Source organism: Nymphaea colorata, chromosome 10 (genome assembly GCF_008831285.2).
Source record: "Nymphaea colorata isolate Beijing-Zhang1983 chromosome 10, ASM883128v2, whole genome shotgun sequence".
In the NCBI taxonomy this organism is placed as follows: Eukaryota; Viridiplantae; Streptophyta; class Magnoliopsida; order Nymphaeales; family Nymphaeaceae; genus Nymphaea; species Nymphaea colorata.
Genome location: NC_045147.1, coordinates 11,397,039 through 11,422,780, shown reverse-complemented (window position 1 = coordinate 11,422,780; position 25,742 = coordinate 11,397,039). Strand labels below are relative to the sequence as shown.

The window sequence follows — 25,742 nt, the reverse complement described above, 5'->3', positions numbered from 1 at the left end:
GTAATGGCGCCACCATGAAGTGGGGCTTAAGTTTTAGAGAACAGAAAGAGAGAGAGCCGGACTCTCGTAAATAAAATAAGAAACAACAAAAACGAACCGTGTACTTGCAGATTACTAGATTCTCTTTATTGCCCACCACGCAGACATCTGTGCTGAATTCACATTTTGAGAGTTCACACTTGCAGAGAGAAAGAGATAGAGAGATAGATTCAGTTTTCGACAGAAGATGGAAGCCTCGCTAATCAAGCACTCTTATTTCCCAAGATGGCAGGGAAAACCACACAAATTCTATGTACACCAGGTTTAACGAAGCAATCCACAGACATTCAACAGGAGAAAGAAGGAAAAGTCGAAAGGCCTTCTATCTGTGATACATCTCATATTCCATAGTACAAAGCGACCTTCTTCTACGGCTTCTTGTAACAAGCATGAAATTAACTTGTCGAATATATGAAGGGAAAGCAGAAGACGTCGACTGGTCTGTGTGATTATGCTGTGTTACAATTCACATGGAGGCCATGGCCGAATTGCAGTCCAAGAAGGCCTTGGCGTTGAGCTCCCTCTCGTACCTCCATATATAGTTGAGCCCCACGAGCAACTCGGTGATGGCCGCCTCGGTCTTGGCCTGGTTGGCGAAGAAGAGGGTCTGGAGCAGCAGCGCGTTGGTGGAGGACACCAGGCGCCGCTGCTCGAAGTTCCTCTCCGACTGCCACCTTATCATGTTGTGCGCGAGAGGGGACAACCAGTCCAAGATTCTGCGGAGGGCCTCGCTCCATTCCTCCGCCAAAGCCGGGTCGGCCGCGCAGAAGCCGCCGGCCTCCAGCGAGGACCGGCAGGACCTGAGGCGCGTCCTCAGCGACGCCCGGACGCTCGCCGGCAACATCCCGTAAAGGTCGTCCCTCGCGTCGCTGCCGATGAGGTGCGGCGTCTTCGCCATCTTCTCGATTATGATGATCACGTTCGCGTAGTGCAGCGCCAGAGCCGCGGCGCCGAGGGTAGACGGCGGGGGCTCTAGCAGCTTCGAGCATGTGTCGAAGAGCCCGCCCGACGGCTCGGCCGGCTCCTCCTGCATAGCCGGCGACATCGTCGGCCGCAGGGGGCCGGAGGCGAAATGGTAATTGGTGATGGCGGATGCAGGATCCGAGGAGGCCGGGTATACCACGGCTGACACGGAGGAGCTCCGGGGGAAAACCGGAGCGGGAACGGGGTCGCCGTGGCGGAAGACCACCTTCAGCCTGGCGACGATCGTGAAGACGAGTCTGGCGAGGAGCTCTACGACGGAGTCGTAGTTGCGGGACCAGAGGGAGGCGTCCTTTAGGAACCTCACCTCCTGCTTGCTCCACTCGATCCGCTCCCTCAGGTCCATGGCCTTCTTCTCGTTGCAGTTGCCGCCGGCGGCCTGCAGCTTCCTGACGGAGCTCTCGAGCTCGGCCAGGGCCTCCATCTCCTTGTACAGCCGAGCCGTCTGGGTGACGTACCGGCTCGCCTTCTTGACCTTGGACTCCATCTCCTTGTGCGGCAGGACCCAGCCCTGCGGGGCGCCGACGTCACCGGAACCCGAGTTGGCGAACCCATGGAAAAGGCGGTCGAATTTCAGGAGCCCGGGGTCGGTGGAGCGGGAGGCGAGGCGGGAGACGGAACGAGCGGCAAGGCGAAGGGCGTCGACGATCTCGGCGCAGGCGAGGCCGATGAGCAGGGAGTCGTCATTAGAGACAATCTTGCGAACGCCCTCCTGGTTGATGACGTCGTGGCGGAGCCTGGCGATCTGCTTGTCGGCGAGGGAGTGCCAGAGCTGCAGCAGCTTCGACATGATGCCGGCCATCTCGAAGGCCAGAACCCCCACCGTCGGCCCCCCGCTGAGCAGCTGCCTGTTCTTGAGCACCACCGTCTTCAAGGTGCTCGACACCTTCACAAGCCACGCCTCCATGAGATCAATCCCGATTCTGGAATCGTATCTCTCCGGATCTCTTCCCCCCTCTATCTCTCCGTCTACAAGGAAAGATGGCGGCTCTGTGCCAGAGAGAGGCGAGTGGGGGTGGAACAATAATTGCAGGAGTGGTGGTGAGCTGCAAGAGATAAGGATTAAAAAGGAGCAGATCGAAGGGCAGCCCTCTCTCTCTCTCTCTCTCCCCACGATTGAGAAGCGCGTGTATATATGTATAAGAGTATGCGTTGTATTCGTGTCCAAGAGAGAGAGAGAGAGCAGAAAAGGTGGAGTTTGGTGGCCTTTTAGATGGTGGGGTTTCTGCGTCCGATTCTTTTTCATGCCTCTGAAAATGGCGGAAGCATTTCCATGGCGGTCATGGTGGGGACTCTCTCGTCTGCTCTCCTGTGTGCCTTGTACGCAATTCCACTGTTGGATTTGGGGCGCTTAGCACGTGCGCCTAGCGACAGGGGTGTGGGTTAAAGCGGGGGGACCTCCCCACATGCGCTGCTCCCGAGACCTCCCTCCGCAACCCGACACCTTCTGCGCTCATTACTCTTCTTTGGAACTCGGCCCGGTGGGTTCGAACCCTTGGCTCGCGCCCGCCAGTTTCGGTTAATAAGTGAGGCTTCTAGACTTCCCATTCACAGTTAATGAACTTAGAATTTGGATGAGATGATCGAAGCGAGAGTTTCGGTTTGAATTGGATCTATAATAGGATTTGATTTCTCTTCAAATCTGCAGATTGGATGCGTATGAATCATGTATTAGGTGAAGTTTAGGCATACGTATAAAGTGGTCTGTTGGAAAGAATGAGGAGGTCAACTCTCCGGGGAGACAGCTTTATTAGAGCACCGGTGGTGGGTCAAACCCTGGGGATTGGGGTGTGTCCCCACTGCCGCATGCAGGCAGCTGGTGGTGGATCATCAGCATCACGATGAGCGCAGAAAACTAGGCCGACCGGTGCCTTCAGTCCACTTCAGCCCATTCTGCGCCTGGTGGGACTCACTTGATTCCCCTTGTTTATATACACAGTAGATCGCTGTTGAATGCGGTCTGGTTTGGAGATGCAAAAGGATTTGGTCAAGGATGTTCTTCAAATTTTGGCCCCTTTGGTATCAACTTTATCGTGCATTTGATTGTTTAGGTTTTTTGATTTTCTTGGCTGGCTTTTGATTTTGTTGAGTAAGTAGGAAGAACCTTTTACTCGTTCAGAGCTGCGTCGGTGTCTAGATTGATTGAAGCATTTTCCTTATTATCACAATAGATGAGCTCTCATACTACTTTAGCAAGGACCATGGTTATCTATGGTATATATATTCATGGTAGCCAAAGAGAAAGAAATAAAAGAAGAAACAACAACAAATTTTCGGTGAACAAGAGATAAACAATCCATTGCTTGTAAAAGAGTCTCAAAGGCTTGCTATTCTCCTTGAAGCTAGGGTTCCGAGCTGCATTAATATCAGCAATGGCAGTGGTGTATCTTTCAACTTAAATACCAAATTCTTTCATTTAAAACACAAAAGCATAGGAACCACAGAAATTAAATTACAACCTAGAAACAACAATAGATTGAAAACATTCAATAATTAACGTATAATAAAGAAACAGGTTAACTAATTGCAATATCCCGACTCACTTCTAAGTTTGGACCCTTGATTCGACGGATCTCAACTCGTTTTTTAGAAGTTTCAGTTTCAATTCCAAAAAAACTAGAAATCAAGACAACCATTATGTTATTTCCATTGCTTTCACCTTTTATAAACCGATCATTATTCTTTTAATTTCCTTCAAACAAACATATCCCTCGTAATCGAATTTTTCAAAAGCATTTCCAAATCATAAAAAAAAAAAAAAAGAACAACACCATAAAACAGAACAGCATAGCCAAATCCACATATATATCTATGTAAAAGGGTTATAAGTGAGCTTTAAAAGCAGGTCACGCCCACGGCAAGCAAAAATGATTGGGGGCCTGGCGAAGGGAGGGGCTCGCCTCCCGGAGCCATCCATCGATGTTGATAACATCATAATGGCGAGCTTCAATCTGCTGCCTTCCATGATTGCAGCGGTCTCCTTGCTGCTGCTGCTGAAGGGGAGAAGAAGAAGAAGAAGAAGAAGAAGCAAGAGGGAGGAGGACACGATGATGACGAGACGCGATGGTGTTGGGCTTTTGCCTAACAGGCGGTGGACCCCCTCGGGCCGGAGGTCGGAACTCGAACGCCGGCCCATCCTCATCTCTCATGGAAATCGATGAAATGATGCATGCATGCATGCCTTCCTCCACGAACCCCCATCATTTGGGCAGCACGTGAAAGAGAGGGACGCATCATCGGACTCGCCATGCTATGCATGTGGCCGTGCATGATGACATCAGATGATGTGTCTCAGCATCGGCATCATGCGCTGGGTCGCCATGGATGAGATCTTGGCTGCTGACTAAATTTAATATATTTGTGTGAGAAATATATACATGTATATAACTTACATATTTATTATGACAGATTTTAGCACATGCATCATATCATAGATGCGCAGCTCCTTACCTCCATATCCTCATATGCGTCCGCCATGGGGCCTCTTTTTATATTAAAAAACAATAAAAACTAGTCTAACATTAACAAAAAAGCAAAAAAAAAAAAAACAAAATTTGTCGTTTTTGGAAACATTTTAATGAAGGGAATAAGGTCTATAAAAATAGATAATTGGAAATGCTGAGAATTTGAAAACTTGCATGTTGTAGTAGAATCTTATTTATGTCGATCTCCGGATGGATGTACATTATGAAAAACACGTTGCATTCTATATAACTACAATGAAAACAAAAAATGAATCGAGTGTGCTCCCATCATCCTCCAATTGGTCCAACCATCTTGGGGTGATGGAACCCTGAAAATTGTATTTTCAATTGTTTGAAAGTGCTTTGAAGCGTTTTTAAGGAAAATTGGAAAAAATAATAAGAATACATTATAGGTGGATGTGCTGTTTCTGTTTGAGTGAGAAAGTTAAGATATATTGGATACAAACACTAGGCCGTCAATGAGAAGTGAAAGCTACTTTTTTTTTTTTTTGTCTTTAGGGTTTATCACAATTTTGAGACTTATATAGTCTTCTAGTACACTCTTCAACTTATAGTAGGTGTATTGTATCAATGAAAGGTACAATCGATATAAATACTAGGTGAAAGGCACTCTCTTTTCTATGTTTTCAGTGTTTAAGGTAATTTTAAAACTTGTGTGGTTTTATGTTACACCTTTCAACTTAAAGTGGGTGTGTTGTATCAGTGAGAAAGATACGATACATCTTATACAAATACATACATCTGATACAAATACTCTGTGAGAGGTGAAAACTACCCTTTTTTTTCTGCCTTCAAGGTTGTTGACGGTAACTTTGAGACTTTTCAACTTAAAGTGTCTTGTATGCCACCATTTGGAGTTTATTTTGTAGCATTCACAATAATAGACACATTGTTTGCACTGCCCTCAAGCCGACCAATTACGCTACGCCCCGTAAGATGAGGATACATATATTGACAAGACTGAAAAAAGCTTACAAAGATGACAATGCACACCAGCCAACGGATGGTGGCAGGCGATGTGTCAAATCCACTGTGAATAGTTGTAACATTGTTGAATTCTGGGGCTTTCTTTTGTTCTTTTGTAAGCTAGGTAGTAACATTGCTAAAATCAATAAACATGAAAACTGACCAACTTAACGAAACCAAATGACTTTGATTTGCTATAAAAAAATACATTTGACTGCAAATGTTTTGCGAGAGGACGTTTTAATGAGAAGAATGTCATCTTGTTCAAACTTACATTTCATAACATGGGGTTCATGACCACCATGTTATTGTTCTAGAAAATAAAGTGTAATTATCTCCAACGCTTAATCGTTGGATCTAAAAATAATATCTATAACAACATCATCTTTCATGTAATAACAAGATGGTGTTTTAGGATCACATATACTAAAAAAAAAAAAAACGTTCTTGCTAGCTATAAACTGAGTTAATCTGGATGTGCTTGGGCGATGAACAAACTCAACTTTCTTAAAGCTTGGTCCCTTTCTTTCCTTTACTTTTTTAATAATATTTTTGAACTATTAACGACGTATGAGTTGGGGCTGATCATTTATTGCTTTACTTAAGCCTGAATCTTAGGACATATATATATATATATATATAAACCAAGAGCAACACGGTTTCTTAGGTCAACTCAAAAGTTGAGGACATGATCTATGTTACCGCTAGTTGCAAGTAAAATGGCACTTTCATGAAGCAAAAAAACAAAGGAAAAAGTTGCTTTTTCTCCCTTTCAAAGTGCACGAGGATGGTGCACTGGTTAACTCGGTCGGCTTAAAGTATTCAACTTCAAGAAAGTATTGAATGCTTTTCGCCCCCCGACAAAAAAAGAAAAGGGAAACCTAAAGGCATATGAATTATTTCTTTATGAGCAGAAAGGAAAAGAAGATCTTCAAGTTTTTGCATCGAAAAACAAGCAGCTCGACAAAATAAGCAGGAAGAAGTTTTCTCTCTACTTAATTTACCACCAAGTTGAGAGAAAAGGATAAGAGCTAAACGAGCAGTTTGCGTCGCATACCAGACATCAAATTCAATTCCATTCGTCGTTTTCTCTCATCAAAAGAAGAAGCTAGAAGAAGAAATCCATGGCCTCCAGTAGACCAAGTTCTATTTACCGATGAGATGATGCATCTTGTTACGCCTTTAGTAATGCAAGAGTTTCGGGAAACTGATGCAATCAGTCACATCTCTTACGCATGAAATTCATACTTAATTACGATCCAATAAGATAGCGAAATGTGTAGACAATGCACGCGCGTTGAAGTTGGAATTATTGAACTCTCTCTCTCTCTCTCTATATATATATATATATATATATATATATATAGCAATTAAAAGTCAAAACTTGGCATCACTTTGAACAAGTCCTAATCCAAGGCTCTTTGTAGAGAGCCCCGTGGTTTTGGCACAGTCGCTCGGACCAATGGGTGGTAGGCGGCTAGTTGCTTGTTCAAGTGGCATGAGCGCTAAGTCTTGTGTAAGTCAAAGTAGCCCATGACCCTGGAGAGAGGAAAATGGGACGATCCCTTGGCTCGATGTTACGAGTGGAGTCAACTCGGGCTCAACTTGCTTGCTCGGCTAAGCTAGATTCCAGCTCGATTCATTGATAAACATGTTGAGTTCGAATTAAGACATGAACCTGATTAAATAAATTTATCATACTCGAGAGTTGGGAAAACTCATTAAAGTTCACGGTAAGAGAATAAGTAGAACACGTTTCCTATAGCTATAAAAAAAAAAAAAAAAAAAGGTTGTTGAAATGGTTTTCCTTTTGACTAACAAAAGGTACGCTTAGAGTTGGAGTTCCTTGTCTACCTCCAATGAATAAAAAAAATTAATATATTGGTTCGGCTAAGCTGGGCTGAAGCTCGTCTAAAATTCCAGCCAATGTCGGCTGGAGTTTGCCTGAGCCGAGTTCTAGCCTTCCTAAGCATGAGTCGAGTCGATATCGAGCTAGTCAACTTGAGCTCGAATTGAGCTTGATCTCTAGGTGTTGAGACTTGAGCTGAGCTCAAGCTATAGCCCAGCTCCGCTCAAAATCAACTGCTATGCTCGTAAATGAACCTCTCCCAATTGGACCAGCGTTGGATTCCAACACAAGGACCCGATTTTTTAGGGGCATCACCTCAAAGCTTTCTTGAAACAATACCCTGATGCTTGTAGTTCTACTTTTCCATTTGGGTATCCCCAATTCTTGGTCTCTGTAATCTCAGTGTCAGGTTGACGGAGATTTAAGATGTTGAAGGTGGTCAGGCGATCATCAGTTTTGCTCAAATCATTCCTTTTGGAACCGAATCGTTTAGTGAATTGGTTGAAATGAATCCAGCTTATGTTTCTTAATCGAAAAAAAAAAGAAGTTCGATTTTTCACCAAAAAATTGTAGAAGATAAGAAGAAACAATAAAATTTCCAGGAGAATCGTCAGAAGATAGTGAATGATGCGCAAGTTAACTTGTAAGCTTCAACAACTTAATAATAAGTTATTAACTGACAATGAAAGGGAAGTTGGACAACACAAATTGAATAATAGCAAGTTAGCAACCCAAAACTACCAACCAAGTTGATTTAATTTCAATTAACCGAATCGGGCCAGTTTGGATCAATTTTTTGATGGCTTTCCTTGTTCATGTTTCTAATAGGCAAAAACCTGATCTTTCATGTTGCAAGTATATTTCTACACCAATCATGCATCTACCATTTTTAATGCATCTTCCACTGAAATAAACACAAAAGCGGCTATTAGTTTATTTGCGAGGAAGACGATTTGACCCTTTTTGATGGCGTAGATGCAAAACAGTGGTTGTGAATGCATGAACCTCCAAAACCGAACCAGACCAAGCGCTTGCAGGTTGATCTGCTCTCATGTTTTTACAGTAATGGCTTTCTGGTGCACTTTTTTTCCAAGGCAGGTAACTCCGAATGGATGGAGAGCAGGTTCTCTTGACGATATTCATCACCAAGATGAATGGCAATCAAGAAACCTAGGGCCGCCAAGGATCTGAGAAGCTACCTGAACGAGAGATCAAAGACGTGAAGCCATGGCATTCATCTTCTACTCCTTTGAGATACTTTTAACCGAAAGATCCCTTTTTTGGTCCTGCTTTTGCTTTTTGGTCCCGAATACTGAGGTGGGTGGGTATAATTTTTTTTCTCTTCCATCTCAGGTGAAACAAACAAAAAACTCCACAGGCAGAAGATAACTGAAACACAATTTTCCTACTTCCTCTTTACTTTCTGGTGCGTTGGTCTTCGCCTATCGCGTGGAAAGGCATTTTGATGAAAAAGCCAGCGCAACAAAGTTATTTAGAACCTTGCGTCATGCCCACAAACTTTTCTTCCACCAGCTGTTACCAAATCCAAAAAGATTTTGATAAACGAGTGTTAATCTTCAATTTTTTTCAAATAAAAATAGGCAGATCGGTCTAGTGTATCGGCTGATAAGGCCTAAATTGCAACTCCCGTGCCATCGACACTGACAGACTGCTTCCTTCCAACCACTTAGATCAACCAGGCCCTTTGTTTCAGAGGAAGAGAGAGAGAGAGAGAGAGAGAGAGAGAGAGAGACCAGCTTGGTAATAGAGATGAAGCCTCTGCCACACAATCTTCTTTAGGATATGATACCTCAAGTACAAAAGGATAAGGCCTGGTATGGACATCCATACTCAATCTGCAGGCAATGCTCTGTCATTCGTGCAGTCCTGGATTTAGCCCAAGTCTCTGCTGCGATCACTCAGGTGTACAGTCTTTTATCTGCCATCAGAAGGTACAGTAACAATCGAGAGGTGGAGCCCTACTTCACGGCATTCAATGCAAATATTAACCAAAGATGCACCAATGACAATCTACACCTTGTTATTGATAAAATAAGAGCCAAGATGATGTAAGCATCCCCAAGTCTGACGTATTCATGTTTGAGCTCTCACCTATTCTCGCAGTCTGACTTATCATAAAGATCAATTAGTTCAATTTGATCAATCCATGGGGACATGGCAAAGCTGGATCACAGTTGGCTGTCGAGTTGCTTGATGTTAGACCAGATCAGACAAGCCCCAATAAAAGCACTTGCATTAATTTGTGTTGCAGTCGGCCCTTTCATTGATGGGTTGAATCTTCTTAAAGTCGTTCCAAACAGACAGGGTCATCTGAAAATACTGTTGTCCTCCAATTGATAACCAAAAGACAGCATCATCATATAACTGCAAGGAAGAAAATTAATAGTTGAGATTTAAAATCAAAAGAAGCTTCATTAGGCGGTGAAGTGATCGGCACCGTGGGTGCCTCCTGGCCTATTCTGGTCGCTGTCTACTTAACCCCAGGTTGCCAGAAGAAAAGTAAGAGAAAATAACAAAGCAAAAGAAGAAAGAAAAAAATGAATTCCACAGCAGCATGATAAACCCATCGTCAGCCTTAACACCACTGTATAAAGTTATAAACATGGGGAACACTCTAATTCATACAATCTTGTCGTATCATACAATCAAATCTCCTTTGCAGTTACTTGGCTGACCGTCCAACAATAAAACCAAAGCACATGAAAGAAAATGTCTATTAATTTAATTCAGAAGATGGAGTGAAGGCTAACCTCACCAGATATTATATAATAACTAACTGGAAAAGGGGAAGAATTTGAGCGTCCTGAAATTCAAAAGCCACCCCAATTTGATTACAATCAGTAACCACCATTCTATAGCCCCAAATCGAGCCCACTCCCGAAGCCCTCACAAGTCGGGCCTATTTTACAGTGCGAAGAAGTTGGGATCATATGTGCAAGAAGAGAAACTTGGTCACACGGCATAGATATCAAACTTCATTATTGAATAAAAGCCTTTCTGTGCTTCCCAACTTTAATTTTGAAGTATAACAGAAAATCTATGTTTCAGAAATCATCAAAATTTTGCACATGAAAACGTGATTGCAAGTAGAAGAGAAGCATAAGAAAAGACATACGACTGGAAAAAGAAGTAGGAGAAAAGGCACTCGAGATCCAAGAAAAAAATAACAATGTTTTTAGAAGTTTGGATCAGAAGCATAATGTGTGCTCCCCAAGGTCCTCAACAGCCACCCAGCTGGAGAATTGTCAGTACCAACTCAACTATACCTAGCATGATATGCAACTCCTGGGAACTTATCATACTCCATTTACTGGTTAACCTCTTCATCAGTAAGGCCAGAAACAACATGCCTTAATGGCTTCAAAGAAATGAGATATATCAAGAAGGACAGGGACAACATGCTTTAATGGCTTCACAGCAAAGAGATAAAGCGAGAATGTCCAAACCACTTTTCAATGTGCAGTTATAACAAGTTTGACTATTGGTAAGTTAACACTTTAATCATTTAATACTTAACTATCATAGATGCAGGAAGACAGACAATGATAAAAATACCACAGAATCGATTTTTTCTTAAGATACTAAAAAATAAAAGAAGTTTCAAGGTATGCAATCCACTTGTTTATGTGTGTGTGTGAGAGAGAGAGAGAGCCTCCACTTTTTTCCAAACTAAGCATGCCCACCACAAGGGGCTTTGTTGCTTTTCCTGATCAACCTTAATTGGGCAAAATTTGACTAGTTAGGCATGTGCGGTCCAGGAGATCTATTGTCTTTACTTGACCAATCAAGAGTGGTAAATTGTACCAAATACCAAGTGAGTACATCCACCCGAGATGAACAAGCATAAAATCAAACCCATACTCATAAATTGGAAAAAGTCAAGCCTCACTATAATGATCTGACTAAACTCCACTAGACAAGTCAACTAAGGTTCATATCAAATCCCTACATCAACACTGGCCTTTCCTGCTAGGTGTGTCAGGTCAATCTTTGTGCCATAAGACAAAAGCCACCAAGTAGAATTAACTTTTCCTTTATAAAAGTTTCAGCCTCAGACATGGAAGTTGGATTGAGTGGAAGCTCTTAGTAGAAGGTCCAGATAGTGGGCTTATGGCATCCAGAGGGCCACAAAATTTTGGGGGTAAGCATGTTATATTCGGTTTCCAATATTAAACAGTGCTTGTATATCATTCAGTAACTTGAGCTACAGTATGTTCCCCACTTTGTTTCATTGTCTCCCTTCTCAACTGTTTGCCTCATCCAGGTCCGAGCCATATGCATGTGTTCAAGAAGGAGGACATCTTGATCTTGTGAAATCACATCCACTCGCTCAAAATAATGGAGGACCAAAACAATAATGTAGGTATGCTGCAACATCAATTGTAATGACTTGACATGTGGAATTGCTGGACCAATGCAGCACACCAAGCAGTGTTCATACTTCGGCCTCTCATTGCAGACCCTCAGTAGGTTTAAAGTAACTTTAAACATACCGCTATCATGCCCCTATGGTGAGAGAGTATGCCCCAAATAAGTTGAGCAATCCATCTTAAGAAGCATTCATGACAAAATAAGCTCATAAATATAACCGTTTATGACAATTTTGTGAATTCTATCCAAATTGGTAGTGTACAACAAATTGCTTAGCAACCTTTTCAGGTACAGGAGCATCATGATAGGTCAATGAACAATGCATATTTTATCAAGTGGTTCACTAGAATGACAACCAACTCATTTTACGGTACATGCAAGCCCATCATTCAATTCACTGATTATCCTACCAAGCACCTTTTGTGAATGGAAAACATTGACTGATAATGTAGTGGTCTGATGCTTCAACCACTGACGCAGATTACACTCCAAAGTCTGGTCTGACCTTAAAACAAGTGCTTTATGCACCCTTCCCATTTTAGGCATGGTTCCAAACAAAGAAGTTATCATTCTGCATCATGAATCACGATCTTCACATTCATAAGGAAACAAAATCTTGTGAGAAGGATATACAAATGCATCTGACGCCCATAGAAGAGGGTAGCAATCGCTCCTTCTTTTTAATTTTTTACTTCAACCTTAGAACCTTTGATTCATGTTCTTCTTTGTCCATCCTTAGCAATGATTGGAAGCCCCATGTCTACAGGTTCTGCTATGCAAACATAATGAGATACTTCCTTCACCTTCAAATCAATTAGTCTAAATCATTTGAACTAAATCAATGCTTACCGATTTCCTTATCTCATTAAGAAATAACTTAAAGTCCATTTTTTACAAGATCCAATGTCTGATAGGTTTTTGCAAGGTCAAATGATCTCCACTCTTGCTTTGTTTGAGAAAACAAGACATGGTTATAAGATAAAAACTGCTAATACTATTTTCTGCATTCCAAAACTCATAATCTCAAATGTTGGAAAACCAGAACTTGCACAGTACAAAAATCTTTAAAGAGCAAGACGAAGGCAATAACAGAAAACCGCAAGAACAACTTAAAAAGTTAGAAGAATAATCACTAATTTCAATAATATCTGCCAGTATGCCGGTGGAGTGGTTCGTCGTATTCTAGCATCAATATTCTTTAGCATCTTGGCAAACATACAAGGATTAGAGAATCACTTCCAATACGACCACAATGACAACTCGAGGCAAATAAGAATCATGTATCAAAAATCCTAAACAGTAAACACATATAGAACATGGGCCTTTTGCAATTTCCGTATATGAATTCATTGATTGTACCAAAAAAAAAAAACATTTTTCATGGTAAAGACAGAGCTTCGTTCTACTGCCAGAAAAGTTAAAAAAACTTCAAATCGAGGTCCAATATCGTAGCAACATTTCGTTTATCGGCATGGCAAGACGTAATTATATAGACAGAAAATTGTTCATTCTCTCCATGTTCCTTTTGGCAAATGAGGAGGAACAAAATACATGAGAAAATTTAGAATCTTTCGATGCATACCCACAACTCTTTTTTGGGCAATGATCTAAACACTCATTTCCTCCAAAAAACAGATATACAGAAGCACAAGGCCTCCTTGGCAAACGATATGATGTAAACCTGTAACAAACATGTACCGCTAGAAAGTAAAAACCACTAGTTAACAAAACAAATCTGAACTTCTTTCTGGCCCTGCATACTTTTCCAAAATGGTCATGAACTCGTTGGGGACCATTGCATTTCATATAAGAGCACCGAATCCAACCTGCTCCAACCTTGACTGGACGCACCAACGAAAATCACAAAAACAGGAACCGAATACGAATTTTGAAGATGAAAAACGGATATCCAGAGCCTGACCTGAAACGATATATCTGTTAGTCAAGTAGGGGAAGGAAATCCGTCCACAGGGCCCAAGAGGTTTAAGCCAATGAGGACCTCCGGCAGCCTGAGAAACCATTTCCGGCTGACTGGGACACACCAGAATCCCTTTGTTTCTTTTTTCAAGTCAGACCTCATCTGAGTGACACGGATCCAGACACGAGTTGAAGGGTGGCACTGGCGGGCTTAACCCCTAAGCCCACAGGCTCGCTGGCTGGTTCAAGTTGGAAGCTCAGGCACGTTCCGATTGAAAAACGAAATTTGAAAGTGAAAGTGGTTCTTGAACATATTAGTAAAAGGAAAGTAAAGATTAGCCCATTGGTGGGAAGAGTATTAATAATCAATATCATCAAACAACGTAAGAGTACATAATATTTGAAAATTAACTAAAATGAAAAAAACCGAATTGTCTCACCTGTTGCTTCATTTTAATTGATCCAACCTTACAAGCCAATTCAAATTGATTCCTCTTGTTATTAACGCATACTCTTGATAACGTCAAAACATACGCTTCAAGTTTCACGCCGTCTAATTCCATATCCAGTTAGGAATGTGCAGTGCACTTTGCCTAGCTTTAGCGGCAGAGGCAGGTGTGGGCAATAGGTGGGCAATTGTTTATATAGAGCCACAAAAAGTACTTACTTTTACATTGAGACATTAGGGTAAACTTTTTCAATTACATGTTGTTGAAGCTTCTTAAAAATTTAAAATTGTCCCTTAACATGAAATATTTTGAACAGGTTCAACTGTCTTTGTCATTTCTAGTCAATATAAGGTTCCTTTCATTGTAAATATATCGTGAAAAAGAAAAAAGAAACATAAAATTAGTATAAAATCAAGTTCTTCCACTGGCGAACGAACATATTTGAAGGCTTCTTTCTTATGTTTCCTTTCATATTTTAGAAAAAAAATATAAAAGAAAAAGCTCACTGCTGTTTATCATCTCGCCACTTCACTAGGAAAATGACATAACGGAAAAACGAATGATCCCTTGGTTACCTTCATCAAGTGAAGATCTTAAAATGGAGAGGTTAAGAATTCAATACCTTATTGTCAATATAAGGTTGCATTTTATTAGAGTCGCCTCTTTAAGATTTCATTTGATTTGTCACGGATCTCAGATCCGAGGGAATCTGAAATCAAACATAGGTGAAATCTGCAGTTGTAACAAACTATGGGTTTCAGCATCAACTCCCATTATGGATCTCAAATCCGCGCTACTATAAAAACTGAAGCCAAGTCAAAGGGCTCCCTTCGGCACCGGTACATGGAGCCCAAGTATTTGGGTCACAGGTTTAGCTAAGTCAAGTAGGCAACTCAGTCATGGCAGCAAGCTCGCATTGGCTCTTTGCTTGGTGCATGTTACAGCAAGCGTCTATCTCTAACTGAACCGGCTTTGCTAGGAAGCTAGGTTTTTCCTCAACTGAAACACTAAGAGGGTGTTTGATCAGCATTCTCATAATGGGTAGATCAATTGCTTATGTTTCTTGGGACTCTCATGTGAATCCATGCACCGAACATAAGAATGTGATGCAGGGGCTTTCGAGCATTTGCCCTTAGAGGTCGTTTGATTGTTGTCCATTGGGACAGGACAGACAGGACGTCCTGTCCATTACACTACTGTCCTGTCCTAATGGACAATGATGTTCCTTGTCCATCGTTTGATGATTTTAAGAACAGAACACTACGTTCTTCTTGTCCAGCGTTTGTTTCGTATATGTCTGTTCTGTCCGTTCTATTTAACGTTTGTTTTTGTCATGTCCGATCTATCAATTTTGTTCGATGTTTGTGTCTTTCATGGTTAATTATGTCTGTCATGTCTGTTTTTGTTTATGATATTATATTTGTTCTGTCTGCTATATGACACCTTATTTTTTGAACATGTTATATCAAAACAAGTATAAAATTCATAACATGTCATATGCAAATCAATACATTTGATAACACGCTCCATAATATTATAGCAAAATCAACTCTTTCAATACATTCATATATATAACAAAACATCATTACTGTAAAATGTTTAAACATCTATATAGCCACCGGTATCAAGTAAAACTACAAAATACAAATTGTCTAAAATATTCAACTGTTGTAAGTCATAAAACAAAAATAACTATGACAACTCGCTAGATAACTAGTCTTCTGTCGTGCATGCTACTCTTCTCATCAAAACCATGTAATATTTTAGAAAAGGCATCACCGTCTGGTTCCTGCATTTCAAAAATTAAAAAGAAACAAAAAATTAGATTGTCACCATAAAATATTAAAATAATCAAGTATAATTAAAACAATGACATATAATATAATGAGAATGTTAGACATACAAGAATTAGACTAACCTTAAGATTAACGATTAAAAGAAAAAGCTACATCCATTCAAGATATCAACCAATCATGATGTCCTGGTTTGGAAATCTGGGTACATAGTGATTTCAGCTCGAAGCATATCTGGAACATCACAAGGAAGCGAAGTGAGGAGAAACCATGGAGAGAAGCAATCTAGAAAGTAGGAGGATGTGCTAGAGCAGTGTGGTTTTTGTTTCTTGCATATCCAAAGAATGGGAATTCAGCTAGTCCACAAGTGTTTGCTCTGCGGCAGGGCTGCTGAAACCAACCACCATCTTAGCTGCATGGTTATGAAGATGGTCTGGAACCATGTAGTGCAGCAATTTGGACAACAACAGTTGCACTAACTCTTAAATAGCTAGGAAAGGCACAAGCACACACCAAAGACATGAAGCATGCAGCAACATAGAGGATTTTAACAACTAACATTCCCCAATTGTGCAACGATGACAGTTTAGCAGGTTTAAAACCTTTCATATACATTAAGATTCAAAAGTTAGATGGTGATCAATCACTTGCACAAATTTATGAACATGAGATGTCCTTCTCAGATGGCCAGAACAATGTTCATACTTTACACACTGATATATATCAGTATGATATTTCTAATGTTTTGTAGCTCCAATAGGATCACTAGCAGGTTCTTTCGACAAAATTGATCATAAGTGGGCATACGTGGTTAGAACCTAAAATCACATAGATACGGGTGCGGTTCAGATACAGGTACGATGAGGTGGGTATGGGTACATAATTTAAAAAAAAAATGTAAGTATAAGTTTACAGCTATGTAGATATGTATTTTACATATATAATAATCTTAAAAAAAATCAAAGTTAAAGAAAACGAGAGGAAAATATAGAATCTAGGTGGAAAAAAAATAAAAAGGAAAAGAAAAACAAAAACTAAGTTTAAGAAAACAAATTTTTAAGTTTTAAAATATAGGTGAACCCAAGTGTACCCACGTACCATGTCACCATACCCACATACCGACACGGGTACTTACAGTTCACACGTACCCATGTAACTTAGCTTAGCACTTGACTTCATGACTGCATTATATTTAGTCCACATTGCTTGGGTATTCAAGTGGAGCAGTTGAAATAGTCTTATCCAATCCAACTGCTGGCACACATACACATACACATCCACATTTAGGCTTCTCGGTTTCTAGGAGAAGGCACCTAATTAATGTCACACTTTAAGACAGGGCAGACGGCCCACTGATCAGTGGGGTGCAATGGAGGTACCTTCACGTTTCTTCTAGCTGCATATGGAAAAGGGTCGATTTCAAAGTTAATTTTGCAGCTTGTTTTGGGAACTTATGATCTTCAATATACTAGATCGCACTAAGATTGTTGGCTCCCATTGGAACACATTGCAGTTGGATCAAAATACGCTTCCAAAGCTCAGACTGTTCCAATTTAATCACGAGGATGTCATTTATATGATCGTTATTCTGAAAAGAAACGCCTCATGAATCTTGCTTGCTGGCACCATATATGCTCTTTGAACGGTTTTTACGTTTTCAGATTCATTCCTTGTATACAATTGATGGATCCACACCACCAGCGGACCCAGAAATGTTCTCTAATGGGGGCATTCATTTAATACCTTTAATTTTTTTGAAGCACTTATATATATAACAATCAAATATATCAAAATGTTAGAATGTATATTAAACTAATTTTGTGAGGCTGGTGTGGGCAGTTGCCCACACCAGCCCCCATGTAGCTACGCCACTTATTCATACATACGTAACCTATTCATATTCATAAGTTCATTCTTATATTTTTGAGGTAAGCAAGGGAAATATTTCATCTTATCATCATATCAGACATGCTTTTGGTAAAGCTTCCATTATGTTTAACTTATATATCATTGCCTCCTTTTTTTTTTTTTTGCAGCATAAGATGTTGGTACCACGTGATCTTCAAGTGGACACTAGCTCCTCTTCGTCGATTGCATGGACCCCCTTGCACATCGTCATTATCGTTGCACTTCACTTAATTGCTTCAAACGGTCCTCGATTTTGGCCAATGAAGGCTTTATTTTTTCTTCCAACGAACTGAATGCTCCTTAATAAACGGAAGAAATATGATAATGAGGGTTAATAGAAACGAAGACAGGCATTCTTTCAAATGGTATAAAGACAGCCTACAGCTAACTGTTCTTGAAGAAAAAAAAAGACTCGAAGTTATCTTAAAACCGCAAATGCAGGGATGAGTCGATCAATTATGGGAAGGCAGGAATGCATGTGCCAACTGCCTCGAAGAGGGAGAACGATGAATTTATAATACTATAAATTCAAACAGTGCTAAAGTTTTTATACGTGGTGAATTGGATCAAAACCAGTTGCGACTAAGAGATTTCAAACAAGTACTTCAGAAGCCATAAGCCTTCCATGTCGTGGGATCTGCTGCTTGACGGAAAGGATGAGACTCTCTGTCAACAATGGCAGTAAACGCGATAATGTCAGCACTATAGTGACTCTACTTTGGCTAATCATTTCACGTTAAAATCAAGACACGACCCTGCATGGAGCTCCTCACCTATTCTGCACCTACGTGAGTAGTACTTACAATGAACGCATGGCTGCCGAGAAACCTGCTCCCTTCTCCTGAAATAGATTTTAGGAACTTTTTTTTTTTTCGAGAAACGATCTCTTCCTTGACTGCTTTTTATTCGCTTTTCACGTAGCGGCCGCCGTTTGATTGCTTTAGGCTTAAGATTTGAAGGTGATTTAAGATACTGGGATCTTAGCTTGTTCTTGGTTTTTGTTTATCTGAAGCCTTTGGTGAGAAAAAATGATAGATACTTGGCCTCTTATGGTATTGCATTGAGGATGATAGTCTGGCCAGTTTTTATTGAGGTTAACAACCCAATATTCAAAAAAGAAATACCACCCTTAGGCCCCCAAATTCTCTTTTCTCTAAGGTCCAAGGCTGTGTCGGCATTGCCGCTATTATAACCTGTAAAGTTGAGAAAGATCAAGTACTTAACTTTTAAGTGACTGGAATAAATGCAGTTTCATATATACATGCAAATTTATGAGATCTAACAAGATTTACTTGCATACAAAGCATGGCATTGAGTGAGTGATATATAAGGAAGCGGCGCAGAGTACGTGCCAGAAGTTGCCTACCAATCTTAAATTAAATGCTTGCGTACATAATATCTTAGATTGTGCCTTCCAGCTAGCCGTGTGGCATTTTAAGATATTATTAAATTTATTCATATTAACATTGGAAAGTATTTCTTTTAATATATATATATGTATATATAAGTGAAAATTTTCAAATATGGCATCCACATATTATAGTTGGCCCATCGATGGTTTTGGGTATAGGTTCATAATTAATTTAAAGTTTGTAGTAATGGTTTCCTTACCAGGTCATGACACAACATTGGCTGCTCCATATTTTCAAGTGGGGAGGGGCGAAAACATGTTGAAGGAGACACAAATGTTAATTAAGTTGTATATGTAGGCCAGATCCTCCCACCTTTTATTTGTGGCGGACCAAAGATGGGACCGACGGAATGCAGCCGGGGCCAACCATTTACAAGAATGTTAGGGTGTTGCCGCACTCCTAAAAGCAATCTTAGTAGTTTCCTATCTCTACCTCATCCAATGGGAGGCCAGCATGGCGGGGACGAAGGTGGATTCATCCAACAAAGGTAGACCCACCAAATGATAGTCGTGGCGAGTAACGGATGGCCGATCATCTGACTTAGAATGCTTGACGATTGAGCATTCTACCTCACAAGAATTGCCGGGCCATGGCCCATGTGTTTTTTTTTATGTTTATTAAGAGAAAACTGCTCTTAAGGTCATACCCATATCTCTCCAGAGTTATGGCTTGCAAGGTTTGGGTGAACTTAAAGCACAACCTTCAACTCCATGTCATGCTTGCTACTGTTTACACTGTAAAAGTTATAACACACTGAAACATAACAATGATCATAACATTCAAACCTTAGATCTCTTAATATTAACAATATAAAAGTTATAACACACGGAAACATAACAATGATCATAACATTCAAACCTTTGATCTCTTAAGGCCCTTGCTACTTAAGTTTATGAATCTGGCATCTACTAAAAAACGTGTATTCTTCTCTCCTATCATTTTCATCTCGTCTAGTGTTTCTCTTCAACCTGCCTGTGTTTGACAAAAGTGGGACGTGGCCCCGAAGAAGAAACCTGCCTGCCGACAAGCCATGCACATCTGAATTTGGAAATGAAGGGTCGATTCTCCAACAGGTCACATGGGCATTCCCTCGTAAGTCAAATTGATTGCATGTGTCGGTGTGTGCATGGTGACGTGAGTTAAGTTGATGAAAAAGTTTGACAGAAAATCGCTGCAGCTAAAGCGGAGCCGAGCCAAGCTCAAACTCAACTCGAGCCTTAGCAGCACGCCTAGTTGGGCCAGCTCAAACTCGACTTGAGTCCAAATTTGGAGTCATCATTAAAATAAATAAATAAATGAAAATATGTTTCTTTCTTAACATACAGTTTTGAGGCGGAATTGAACATTTTTCATATATATTGAAGTATAAGATAACATTATGGTATGAATATATTTTCTATATGCACATTCATCAAGGCTCGAGTTCAGCTCGTTTAACGACGCCATTTTCACTCACAGGAGGCCTCAATCTCACATGGGTGGTGCATTAATTAGATGACTTGCAGAGTTGCGATCTTGTCCAAATCTAAGAAGGGTTGGAGGAGATTGGACGGGGTTAGGTGGAGCAGCAGCGGCGAGTAATTGAAATTTGTCTCTTGATTTTTATATTCAACGTCTCAGATCGGAAGACTGTTCTTGATTTTTCCTCTTTTCGCCGTCGTATTCTGCGTTGACAAGTGTAGCTTACCAGTTACCAAACACAAACCCCTTGAAAGGATCGGAATATTTATTAACATCAATATTTATCTTTTATCTGATTTGATCGAGCGTCCGATGTTTGATTTCTGCATCTTGTTGGCACATATTTTCGGAAGTTAGTGCATCTTTTTTCTGGTATCTCATTTCATTATTTGCAACATCTCAAGTGAGAAAACGGTATGGAAATAATCCTGCGTCATGTATCTTTCCATGGTTAACATGGAAATGCAACATGTTAAGACCATGGTAGACGATCCTTCTTATTTCATGGTCATTATAGTTTGGTAACATGTACATAATACTCTAGTTGATCGGTGCACCATTCCCTATTTAAGTTTTCGATCATGAAGACAAAAGAAAAGTAAAAGAGACGATCGTCTTCTTGGAGTATGATCTATGATCTCCCCTCCCGAATCCATTTATTTTCTTAATTTTGCTAAGAATATTTTAATATTAGAAAAAATTGTAGAATTTTGAGGTTGAAATAATTGTAATTTGGTATCATGCACATACCTGAACGATATTTTAGTTGACTGGTGCACTTTTCCCCATTTAGTTCCTTTGAGTCTATTTATTTTCTTAATTTTGTCAAGAATATTTTAATATTAGAAAAAAAATGTACGTTTTTGAGGTTGAAATACTTGAAAATTGTCTAACCAGAACCGTTCTCTGTCCTTGTGAATCAATAATTCACTACCTCAGCGTCTCTTTTACTTTTTGATATTTGGCACTTCTACTTACCTTTCAATCACGACTAATGGATGTGGAGTGGAGATTGAAGCTAAGGCAACTCTATAATGAGCTAGCTACTATATGATGGCGCATTTAATGACTGGCTACCATCACATGTACCGGTGTATATATAACTTAAATTATTGGAATGAATGAACCTTCTCATCTTTTAAAAATAAGTTAACGGCTTCTAATTAATAGTCACCAACCATATTTATAGTTATATATGTATATCTTCATATAAAGTCCAAATATATCCAAAAATTAAAAAACTTGGATGCATATATAAGATTGCTAACTAAATATATATCGTGATATAAGAAAAATCTTTCAGAGAGTGAGCAGGAAGATTATTTCATCTTACGACCCTCCATCTCTCCAAAGTATCAAAAGTGATACTTCTATTATGTTTCAACTTATATATTCCCAATCCCCTCTCTCATACAAGCTGCACCAACTCCATGAAATCATTTGAAAAGAAAACGAGAAATAGTTCCTGATTTATAATTTTGAAGGTAAACGATGTCCATCGATCCTAGAAGTTCGAGACAAGATGTCACGTATGGAACACTCTGAGCCGGTGGGACATAATTTCTGTACCTTACGTTGCTAGAACCGGAAACGTAGCGTTCAAACTTGCTATAGTTGCCTACACTTTCACGTATCCTGGCTTAATCTGGTCAACATGACATGCATCCTTGAGAAATTTACAGACGGCTGCTTTTGCTCGACGGCGATGTGCATCGTCTGACAAGCTGTGAAATCATCAGAAACGCAAAAAAAAGATCGATTCTGAAACGAAATGAAAGACTACTGATAACTTTGAAGCCTCTCTTGATGGAACGTTGGAAGGAGGAGAAAAGAAAAAAGAAAAGTTTTTACACGAAAGGTTTGGTAAATTTTTGAGAGGAATAAAAGGTGTGACTTCTTCTCCGATCTATCTAATCATGTCCTATCTTTACCAGTCCATCTAACATTTAAGAGGAATAAAAAATCTCGCCGGTAGTTCAACGTTTCTCTCCCGGGAAGTTGCTTTTGGGATTAAAAGGACCGACTACCAACTCGTGCCAAAAATACCAAATCTAAGCACTCAAGTCTTGACCGCCCTGGACTTGAAGGTCTTAATCTAATCAACATGATTAAGCGACTAATTCAACGGGAAGCCGGTATTTTCCGATCGAGGTGCATTTGAGTCACCGGGCTAGGTTTGATGTAGGCACCCCACGTAAGTTTTTGAGTCACCACGTTTTTTCGATTCGCATGGGTCATTGTTCACATCAGCTCCCATGTATCTCTGCCGCTGCACTAATTAAATTAAAAAGTTTTAACAAACTAAACTATGATTTAAAGCCTAGATTATGCTGTAATATATCTATATCTTCTTAATTCATTCCCAAAAAGGGTAGTGCTTTTTACATTCCTAGTTCTAATGAACCAATGTCCCAATTTGCAGTCAATTTAATTAAGCGGATACATTTTCCGGCAACTGTATGCAGTTTCACACAACTCAATCTCGATATGAGTATGATATCCAATTGGGGTACCTCACTAGATATACATTTGAAATCTTGTCATCAAGGGATCTTAATTTTATTTCCAGGAGTAGTTCCAAAATCCAGTTCCATGGAATCCAACAATAACTAGTTGAATTTGGTAAAAGCAGGACCGGACACAAAAGTGAACCAGTACTTACATATCCCTAATTAAAATCATGGCCTTAAATCTGTCCCTGGTGATGAACAGGTACTGCCGTCATCTATGATGTCATTTACATATATATATAGTGCGGTGGCCGGTAACATCATAGTGCAGAAATAAGTCGAAAATGATGGATTTTTCTGTTGAGGAAGGCGACACCTGAACCCCAAGGAAGCAGGCGAGAATAAAACCTTATTTCCGACTTCTTTTTGGCATGAAGAGTGATGAACCAATGATAGCTGCAGGATGGAGTTAAAAAGTGACAAACTCATTTTACTGCAGTGAGCTGCGGCAAACCGCTAACGGTCTGTGGTTTTAGGGGTTAGAAGAGTTGACTAAGAATTTTTAGTCCCGGCCCAAGTTTTTTTGTCCCTTCTCACCTTTCAAGTTTTCTTTAGTATGGGTTTGAAGTGGTTAAGTGAAGAAATTTACTCAAAAGTCTACAAAAGAGCTATGAGGATTTAGAATGATCACTTTTTCAACTTTGTATACGTTGATAATGTCATGCTTACGTTTTATTTTCTTTTGGGTATGATGAAGTTCCATGGAAAAAAAAATTGCATATATGAAACCCGAAGCTCTTCCATCTTGATTTTGTTTGAGGTTTAGGGATGTTTCGGAACCTAAACTTTATTCTATTCAACTCAAATATAGCGCCTACCACCTTTCGCAATTCAAACGAGTAGGCAACTCGTAAGTAGCGCTTACCACCTTTTACAATACAAAATAGTAGCGGCCACATGAATGAAATTGATGATTGAGTCTTCATCGATCCACCAACCCGACCAACTATGCTACAATCATCACGAAAAAAGACTTGGTTGCTAACTCAAGGTGCCTTCTAACTTCTGGTTAATTATTTGGAAGGATCCATGCGAATGCAATTAGATATGTAAAATCAACTTTTACCGATTCTACTTAAATCTGAATTTCTTCCATCAAATTTGGCTAAACATGTTCGAAATCGTATCTATATTGAAATATATTACATATTTTCAATAATGAATGTGACCAAAAGTTCAACGGGAGAACATCAAGTTTTAAAAAAAGCTAAAAAGGTGGGACTCCTGCCTTCTTTTCACCCAAAGGATTAATTTTGGAAAATGAATTAGAGTTATTCCGATCTCTTTATCACATACTAAAAAAGCATGAGGCCATAACAAACAAGTGATTTGTTTCGACTAAAAAATTAAGCTTTATTATCGTAGTCATTAATTTATAAACAGTGTCACAAAAAACATTTTTTTTTGAAAAAAATGCAAAAAAAAACATGATAAATTAAATTGCCGTTTAAAAAACTTTAAAAAAACTTGTTTTTTTGAAAAAAAAACATTTAAAACAAAAAAATGTGTTTTTAATGTTTTTTTATTTTTTTATTTTTTAATGCCAAACAATTTTTTATGTTTTATTTATTGCAAATCTACTTATCTTTTAATGTTTGTGTTATTATTTTTTTTACTTATTTTATTTTTCTCTCATTTTTAGTTTCTCTTTTTTTTCAAATAAATATTAAAATTCACCCGATAAATATTAAAATTGTGTTTTATTTCAGTTCACCGGGCTTTGAAGGCTGGATTGTCTTCCCCTCTTAGCTTAGCTATACGCCTGGTAACTACAGTGGTGCATATCCACAGTTTGCAAATCAGAAGAACAGCGTTCATGAGAATGGAAACCCATCAATCCGACCAACTGTGGGGAGACATAAGATTCCCACCTCTTTTAACTTTAACTATCAAATGCACTGCAACGGGAATGTAAAACGGTGAAGAGCGCAGAAGCTTTTACGACTGATTCGTAGGATTTGAGAATAAATGTGCTCCGTCAGTGTCTGCAGATTACAAGGGGGAGAGCTTTGTCAGTTTCACAGGTTCCATGTCGTCCTGCCACTGCAAATTTTCGAAAAGGAGAGAAGAAGGAAGCAACTTTTAATGCATTGATTGTCACCATTCTGATTATTTTAAGCACGACGCATGAAGAAGTTCGAGATTCAAATTGAATGAAGCACAGTGGTCTTCTTCAGCTGCTGTAAAAATTTTATATGGTTGCAGTCCATGCTTGGTCGTGAGTCTGCTAATTAATGCAGCGTGAGATCACTCCTTTCATTTTCGAAACCTGTTAGTTGATTGGAATTTGTTGTTAGCGTACCTTGCAAAATTTGGCGACGAAAACTTGCAAGTGAATCTGAAGCGATCCTTGTAAGGACACGAAAGGAAAGCTGCTTTATGTACACCTTGACAGATTCATTCTAAAAAGAACTCAAATGTAACAATGTTCTATATATATATATATATATAATGACTCTAAAACTAATGAACACTAAGGGACACCAAATATGAACCGCCCGACTCTAATAATAAATGATTGAAAAAAAAAACAAAGAAAATATCATAATAAATCGAAGTGTCTTTACAAGTGGGTTGCGA

At 39.7% G+C, this 25,742-nt stretch overlaps 1 protein-coding gene across 1 annotated transcript; it reads right to left on the bottom strand.

The window, feature by feature from the left end:
• Positions 1 to 222: 222 nt before the first annotated feature.
• Positions 223 to 2,475, bottom strand: LOC116263396 (protein PSK SIMULATOR 1-like). The gene has a single exon (XM_031643133.2). It carries the CDS (start codon positions 2,264 to 2,266, stop codon positions 506 to 508), a length of 1,761 nt encoding a protein of 586 aa, XP_031498993.1. The 5' UTR covers positions 2,267 to 2,475; the 3' UTR covers positions 223 to 505.
• Positions 2,476 to 25,742: the final 23,267 nt, after the last annotated feature.

What these genes read in the sequence shown, in the direction of transcription:
- LOC116263396 (XM_031643133.2), bottom strand. Translation starts at nt 2,266, where the DNA reads ATGAAAAAGAATCGGACGCAGAAACCCCACCATCTAAAAGGCCACCAA.